Source organism: Lolium perenne, chromosome 4 (assembly GCF_019359855.2).
Source record: "Lolium perenne isolate Kyuss_39 chromosome 4, Kyuss_2.0, whole genome shotgun sequence".
Classification (NCBI taxonomy): Eukaryota; Viridiplantae; Streptophyta; class Magnoliopsida; order Poales; family Poaceae; genus Lolium; species Lolium perenne.
In genome coordinates, this window is record NC_067247.2 from 381,950,900 (window position 1) to 381,959,751 (window position 8,852).

At 48.2% G+C, this 8,852-nt stretch overlaps 1 protein-coding gene across 1 annotated transcript; it reads left to right on the forward strand.

Annotated features, from left to right (window-relative positions):
* Window positions 1–4,016: 4,016 nt before the first annotated feature.
* Window positions 4,017–8,262, forward strand: LOC139830346 (uncharacterized). Its single transcript, XM_071818349.1, has 2 exons — window positions 4,017–5,148; window positions 6,215–8,262. The coding sequence occupies exons 1-2, from the start codon at window positions 4,017–4,019 to the stop codon at window positions 8,260–8,262; spliced, it is 3,180 nt and encodes a 1,059-aa protein (XP_071674450.1).
* The last annotated feature ends 590 nt before the right edge of the window (window positions 8,263–8,852 follow it).

An 8,852-nucleotide genomic window follows, 5' to 3' on the forward strand; every position in this document is an offset into this window, starting at 1 on the left:
GCATAGATGCATGCTGGATAGCAGTCTATGTACTTTGTCGTAATGCCCTGATTAAATCTCATAGTACTCATCATGATATATGTATGTGCATTGTTATGCCTTCTTTATTTGTCAATTGCCCAACTGTAATTTGTTCACCCAACATGCTATTTATCTTATGGGAGAGACACCGCTAGTGAACTGTGGACCCCGGTCCTATTCTTTACATCTGAAATACAATCTACTGCAATACTTGTTCTTTACTGTTCTTCGCAAACAATCATCTTCCACACAATACGATTAATCCTTTGTTCACAGCAAGCCGGTGAGATTGACAACCTCACTGTTACGTTGGGGCAAAGTACTTTGGTTGTGTTGTGCAGGTTCCACGTTGGCGCCGGAATCCCTGGTGTTGCGCCGCACTACACTTCGCCGCCATCAACCTTCAACGTGCTTCTTGGCTCCTCCTGGTTCGATAAACCTTGGTTTCTTTCTGAGGGAAAACTTTCTACTGTCTCCATCACACCTTCCTCTTGGGGTTCCCAACGGACGTGTGTTAATTGCACGCATCACTCCTCCACTTCATCATCCTCACTCCCGCCCTCTTCCTCAGCACCCTCCGCACCGGCGCCCTCGAATTCGAGCGGCCCCCTGTAGCCACTGAAAGGGTCGCCGTCCGCACCGGGTCCTGGCTCGCGCTGCTCGTACGCCGGGGAGTAGAGGTTGTTGGGGTTGAAGCCGCCATGCGGCAGCGCATCCTGGTAGTGGGGCGACAAGTTAGGCGTCACGCACCCGGGAGTGCCGGAGGGGCCGTCATTGTAGAAGGCGGAGGACGACGGAGAGATCACTCCCGGAACGTACACCGGCAAGGACGTACTCCATGGGCTCGCGTTGGTGGCGGTTATACACCCGACCATTATGTGCTGGTGCTGGCGCGCCGCCAGAGCCTTCTTCTCCTGCTCCGCTGCCCTCCGTCCTTTCCGCTCCGCCGTCGATAGCTTCCGGCGCAGATAGTCTTGCTGCCATTGATCGTCGGTCCATCATTCTGGCTTCATCTTCGGAGCCGGCGCTTTCCGCGGCTTTGCGAACGGCACTTTCGCCCCTTTCGTCACATTGCCCGGCGGCTTCTTGGCCGCTTTCTTGGCCATCTTTTTGGGGGCTATCAGCGGCGCCATGGAATGGGGAGAGTGTAGCGGTGGCGGGTGGACGGCGGGAGAGGGTAGCGGCGGCGGGTGGACGGCGGAAGGGAGAAACAAATCGGCGGGATAGGAGAAATGAATCGGCGGCGGGATATGTGTTGGGAGGCAAGAAATGCGCGGAGGGATAGGCGCGATATGGCGGGAGGGGCGGGATTTGGCGGGAATGGGAGACGATTTTTCACTGAGCCGCTGACGCGTCGGGCCCACGTCGGTTCGCCTCGCTTTTCGTTGTGTCCAGCGTCCCCGGAGCGTCCCTTGTGGGACGGGGACGTGCTCGGGGCGCCGGACACCGTATCGGGCCGCGCCGAACAAAAATGGGCTTTGGGGGATGCGGCTGAAACGGTTTTTTGGCCCGGCGCGCCCCAAATCCCTTTGGGGGACGCTTTGGGGGACGCGGCTGGAGATGCTCTTAGGCAACTTGTATTCCGGCTAGGACTCTCCATGTAAACCCTAGATCCGTGCGCCTTTATAAGCCGGATCCTGGGAGCCCTAGAGGCACAACCACAACTCATTGTAACAACGCGAAAGCGCCCATATAATCCAGACAAGCAGCAGTATGCCCTGTCATCGAGCAGGTGTTCCGAAGCTGAGTAAATCGCGTACCACCGTCCCGAGGACTCTCCGCCCTATGGCCCCTACTTCTTCTCCCCCTCGTGAGGATCCCTCCTCGGAGGTACCGTCGAATAGACAACGACAGGGTGAAAACCTAGGATCTGACGATCCGGACGATGACAGTGTTTGTGCATAGTTACCTTCATGTAGGCATCGTTTTGGAGAACTTTGTTTGGAGTCGAGGTGTTGACATCTCTGGTGGTGCTCTTGCTATTGTGATTCTCTAATTGCATCGATGGAGTCTTTGTTTTTTCTTCTTATTTTGTTTTTGGTTGTGTGCATCCTTAATGTCTAATCTAATTGTAGTCGTTATGCTATTGGAGAGACTAGCTGTAATTGGCATCATCTTGCTATTAATATATTTCTTTCATAAAAAAGAATTTGCACAATCCGTACATGCATGTTTGGGTCAATGGGTGCCGAACGCTCCATGTAGCCGTTTTATCTCCTCAATTTTTTCTGAAATCAGCATTTGTAAATTTTCAAAAATCTAGAATAAAAATCCAGGGCGTAGATAATACTGATCTCTACCAGTGTACGAAATCTCAATTGTGTATTCACTATATTGGGCTACACAAGAATGCCAAATCTGATAACTTTACAAAATATTAAAATGTGCAATGTTCACCGCACCTAGATTCACACAATTGTTATCATCTTTTGCTCAGAACTTCAGATTTTGTTTGCGCACCGGTAGATTTCGTCATACCTACTACATCTAGATTTTTTTCCAAGTTTACCTGAAACTTTCAAATGTCACTTTCGATCTTTTTTCAAAAAGGAGATACCTGTAGCTCGGCAGCGATTTCTAGTTATTGTGTTTTACGACTTCCATGCTAGTTTGACTTGACCGGCCTTGATTTTTGAATCTCAAGTCTGAAAGGACTTCTTTGAAAAAGAAAGATACAATAGTAACAGACAGTAGATGTAGTTGACGTCTGACCGATAAACTTTACAAGCACGGTTAAGTTCACACACACAAAAACAAGCTTTACATGGAAGCACGGTTAGGTAACTAATGATCGAAAGTAAAGCGGTGGAAGTCATTCTGATAGCGATGGTTAGCCTGTCTGGACGGGCACTGCGTGGATGATTGTGGTTCCCGAGATAATGTCTGAGAGTTAACTAACACAAAGGTAACATTTCAGAGATACGCACGATATCGATCATATTTGCCGACCAACCAAATGAGAGTCAAGCAGAAAGATAACCGCGATCGATATGATCGACCTCGTTTGTGTGGGTGATATACATGCATCGATATCGTTACTCAAGTACCGTGTATCTGTAACGGCATGCCATAATGCTCGTCGTGTACCACCTTTCCCACCTTTTCTTTCATGCATATCTTGCTGCTGCCAGCGTCGATCAAGTGCATATATGTACTGATCATCAACTTACGGCAGAAAGTAAAACAACGTCCCCATGTAATGCCCATCACATCACCCCAAAAGTAAGCTGCTCTTTCGGAAGTTCCATGCGACTTTTGACTTTCGCTGCCTCGCCGGCTACCTGGTCCTCAAGACGATCGATCGAGTTTCAAGAGGCAACAATGTGTATTGGACTAGCTTTCCATGGGGTAAAAAGTTCTCAAAAACCTTTTTAACAAGGGGAGATGAACAAAGGAAACGAACACGTACTATTTGATGTTTGCGCTACATACGTACGTATGGGTAATCTTTTTCGCCTTGTGTTCCCACAAAAACAAAAAGTCTATTTTAAACCCAAACTTGTAGACGTCCGACGAAATGGACCCTGAACTTCAAATCCCCGTGTCGTTTGTAACCCCAACTTGTGAAACCCGGTCTAAATCAAATACTAGAGCAGTTTGGTGCGCCGGGAAAACTACAATCTCAACAGGGATTACATGGTACTTTCACGTGCGACCCACATGTCAGATCGATCAATTTTCCCAATAACACTCTCCCCTTCATTGTTCTGTTAGACAATAGAGATTTAGTCAGATACGATCTGTTACGTTGTAGTCGTGTCTGTAACAAATACGATTCAATCTTCCGTAACCCGACTCAACCTGTAACCTGAACCAATATATATATGAACATCAGGGGCTCGACAAAGGTATCCGAGTAGACCCTAATACCAGTATTCCAAATTTTTACATGGTATCGAGAGCAGGCTCTTCCGCCTCGTCTACCTGATCGCAGACCTTCGACGGATTTTTTCCCCTGTGCCGTTCTAGATCGGCATCGCCCCAGCTCGCTCGCCATGGCGTCCTCGAGCAGCTTCACCCCGATCAATCTCGGGAACCCTCCGTCTGAAAAGCTTACCAGGAACAATTTTCCCCTATGGCGCTCCATGGTTCTCCCTGCTATTCGCGGGGCACAGCTCGTCGGCCTGCTAGATGGTTCCGACCCAGAGCCGCCCAAAGAACTTGCGCCAACCGCGGCCGAGAAGACCGCAGATGATCAGGCGAAACCGGTGCCCAATCCGGCATACGCAGCCTGGCTTGCACGGGACCAATCTGTCATGTCTTATCTTCTCCAATCGCTCTCCCTTGAGATCTTGCCCCATGTCCACCGGATTGAAAGCGCCGCCGGTGTTTGGCAAGCTCTAGCGGAGATGTTCGCGGCTCAGAGTGAAGCCCGCGTCACCAATCTGCTTGTGGCGCTTGCGAACACCAAGAAGTTGCAGATGACTACTTCTGAATTCCTGACCAAGATGCAGGGTTTCGCCGACGAGCTTGTCTCCGCCGGTCACCCCCTGCAAGATCGCCAGCTCGTGTCCTATATCCTCGCCGGGCTTGGTGGCGGCTACAATTCCCTTGTCGCCGCTCTGGGTGTTGCTACAACACCGATCACGCTGAGCATGCTCTACTCCCAGCTTCATGCATACGATCAGCGCCAAGAGATGCTCAATGCATCGCCATCTGACGAGTTTGAAACCTCTGCCAACGCCGCATCACGCCAGCGTCGCCCTCAGTTCTTCTCCAACTCCGGTTCTGGCAAGCCCCGTGATCGTGGTGACCGCCGAGACGACCGCCGTGATGAGCGCCGGGATTGGCGCCGTGATGAGCGTCCTAGTTCTCAAGGCCGTGGAGGTGGTCGTGGCCCTCAGGGAGTGGGTCGAGGACGTGGCCGTGGTCGCCGCCGGACTACACCATGGGTCAATGCCACTTGCCAAATCTGCAATAAGGAAGGACATTATGCAAAAGACTGCTGGTCCCGTTATGAGGAGGATGATAGCTATGGTGACAAAGAGATCAACGCCGCCTATGGGGTGGACACCAATTGGTACCAGGACTCTGGTGCAACTCATCACATCACTGGAGAGCTCAATAACCTGTCTATGAGGGACACCTACAAGGGCTACGACAAGGTCAACACTGCCAATGGACAAGGTATGACTATTTCCCATATTGGTCAATCAATAGTTCATAACCATGCTCGAAATTTTCATCTTCGCAATGTTCTATATGTCCCCAATGCATCTAAAAATCTTCTTTCCGTCCATCGTTTCACATATGATAATAGAGTTTTCATAGAGTTTCATCCCTTCTTCTTTTTGATTAAGGATCAGGTCACCAAGAAAATAATTCATAAAGGACGGTGTGTTGGTGGACTTTATCCCCTTATTTCCTCATTGGAGTCATCAAGCCCTCAGAAGCATGCTTTTGTTGCCACTACTCCATCCCAGTCTCGGTGGCACAGTCGTTTAGGTCACCCCTCGTTCGTCATAGTTAGGCATATTGTTAGCACAAATAAACTTCCTTGTATTCAAGAATCTAGTCATGAGTTAGTATGTGATCCTTGTCAGCAAGCTAAAAATCATCAGTTACCCTATCCTATATCAACTAGTGTATCTACAGTACCCCTTCAGTTAGTATTCTCTGATGTATGGGGTCCTGCACCTACTTCTGTTGGTCGTCATGATTACTATGTAAGCTTCATTGATGATTATAGCAAGTTTACCTGGATTTATTTGCTTAAGAAAAAATCAGATACCTTGGCTGCGTTTGTGAATTTTCAGAAACTTGTTGAACGAAAATTTAACAGAAAAATTCTTACAGTACAATCTGATGGGGGGGGGGGGGGGGGGAGAATACATCAAACTTAACTCTCTCTTCCAAACACAGGGAATTTCCCATCTCATGTCCTGTCCCCATGCTCACCAGCAAAATGGCGCCGCTGAACGAAAACACCGCCACATTGTTGAAGTTGGTCTATCCCTTCTCGCTCAAGCTGGCATGCCCTTAAAGTTCTGGGATGAAGCTTTCCTCACTGCCACATATCTCATAAACATGCTCCCCAGCAAAGTTATCAATAACGACACACCCATGCATCGTCTCCTAGGTACACATCCAAATTATTCATCTCTTCGAGTTTTTGGCTGCGCATGTTGGCCAAATCTTCGCCCATATAATAAACATAAACTCGCTTTCCGCTCTACACAATGTGTCTTCCTAGGTTATAGTCCACGACATAAGGGAGTTAAATGTCTTGAAGTGTCCACTGGTCGAGTCTACATATCTCGTGATGTTGTCTTTGATGAATCTGTTTTTCCCTTCAAAAATTTACATCCCAATGCTGGTGCTCTCCTTCGAAAACAGATTCTTTTGCTTGATCCTTCACTTCATAATTTTGAGCAAGGGCATGATACTATTGATGATTTACATATGGAAAATACTCATGCTACTGATCCATCGCATAGACCTGGTTCTGTTGTTCTACAGGATACAGCTCGCCAAAATATTACTGCCGGTGAAAATCTCGCTCAAAACAGTGCATCCAGCAGCTCTAGAGGCTCTTCTGAATTTTCAGGTGGAAACAACAGCAGCACTGGATCCGATGCTGATTCCCTGCCAGTATCTACATCGGGATCGGAGGAAATCTTCTCGGATCGTGCGCCTGACAGCAGCAGCAGCGCGGCGCCCACGACCGCGTCAGGCCGTCACAGCGACACCTCTGCGCACCATCGGCAAGCCTCCACGTCGCGGTCTGAGGCCCGAAGCGGAGATTCTCCCGCCCAGCCCAGATCTTCTGCGTCCGTGTTCTCGCCCGCGACGCCCAGTTCCTCGGCCACACCGTCGGCTACAGCCACTCCGGATTCGCCTGGATCCTCGCCAGTCACAGCAGGCTCTGTTCCTGCTGCAGGATCTTCTGTGCCCCCTGGTTCTGCTCAACCTGCTGTGGCTCCCTCTGTTCGCCCTGTTACACGGGCATCCAAAGGGATTGTCAAACCTCGTACATACAAGGATGGCACCGTACGATGGATTTTGTCCTGTACACCCGCTGAGCCGACCAATGTTTCTGATGCTTTGCAAGATGCAAATTGGAGACATGCTATGGATGAGGAGTTTGATGCTCTGCATAGGAATAACACATGGAGGTTGGTTCCGTCACATGTTGGTAAGAATGTCATTGGTTGTCGCTGGATTTATAAAATCAAACGCAAGTCCGATGGGTCTATTGATCGATATAAGGCCAGACTGGTAGCCAAAGGTTTTAAGCAGCGCTATGGGATAGACTATGAGGATACTTTCAGTCCTGTTGTCAAAATTGCAAATGTTCGTCTTGTCCTTGCAGTTTCTGTTTCTAGGGGATGGAGTCTGCGACAGTTAGATGTTAAGAATGCGTTTCTTCATGGCGTTCTGGAAGAGGAGGTCTATATGCGACAGCCACCAGGGTATGAAGATAAGGACAAACCCACCTATATCTGTAAACTGGACAAGGCGCTTTATGGGTTGAAACAGGCACCTCGAGCTTGGTATTCACGGTTGAGTAGTAAGCTCATTACTCTTGGTTTTGTTGCTTCCAAGTCTGACATGTCTCTGTTTATCTATCATAAGCGCAACACTACAATCTACATGCTCATTTATGTTGATGATATCATTTTTGCTAGCTCCTCGCAAGCTGCAACAGATGCTCTTCTGATGGATTTGCGTCAGGAGTTTGCACTCAAGGATCTTGGTGATCTTAACTTCTTCTTGGGCGTTGAGGTACAGAAGGTTTCTAATGGATTGGTCTTGAGTCAGTCCAAGTATGCTCAGGAGATTCTCACACGTGTTGGTATGTCCAATTGCACTGGAGTGTCTACACCTCTGTCCTCTTCAGAGAAGATTGTTGCTCAAGGGGAATTACTGGGTCATGAAGATAGCACCAAATACAGAAGTGTTGTAGGTGCATTGCAGTATCTTACACTCACCAGGCCAGATTTGTCTTATGCAGTCAATAAAGTATGTCAGTATCTGCACGCCCCCACTACTATGCATTGGACTGCTGCTAAGCGTATTCTGCGGTATGTCAAACATACTATGACATTTGGCCTTACCTTTGTGAAGTCTAATTCTACACTGGTTAGTGCCTTCTCAGATGCTGATTGGGCTGGTTGTGCTGATGATCGTCGCTCCACGGGGGGTTTGCAGTGTTCTTTGGTCCCAACCTTATTTCTTGGAGTGCAAAGAAACAGGCAACAGTTTCTAGATCAAGCACTGAAGCAGAATACAAGTCTGTAGCAAATGCAACTGCCGAGGTTATTTGGTTGCAGTCTTTACTTGCTGAGCTCGGTGTGCGATTGACACAAGTTCCTTGTTTATGGTGTGATAATCTTGGAGCTACTTACTTATCAGCAAATCCAGTGTTTCATGCTAGGGCAAAACATATTGAGATAGATTTTCATTTTGTCAGAGAACGAGTAATGAAGAAGCAGCTACAGATTCGGTTTATTCCTTCAAGAGATCAAGTTGCAGACGGGTTCACAAAACCACTTCCTTATCAAGCCTTTGAGAATTTCAAACATAATCTCAACTTGACCAAGTTGTGATTAAGGGAGGGTGTTAGACAATAGAGATTTAGTCAGATACGATCTGTTACGTTGTAGTCGTGTCTGTAACAAATACGATTCAATCTTCTGTAACCCGACTCAACCTGTAACCTGAACCAATATATATATGAACATCAGGGGCTCGGCAAAGGTATCCGAGTAGACCCTAATACCAGTATTCCAAATTTTTACATGTTCGATCCTAAATCAAGAATGCCAGAGCGGGCTGCAATGTTGGCAAACAAACCGGCATAACTCGTCCTCTAGGTCGCCCGAGGGGTT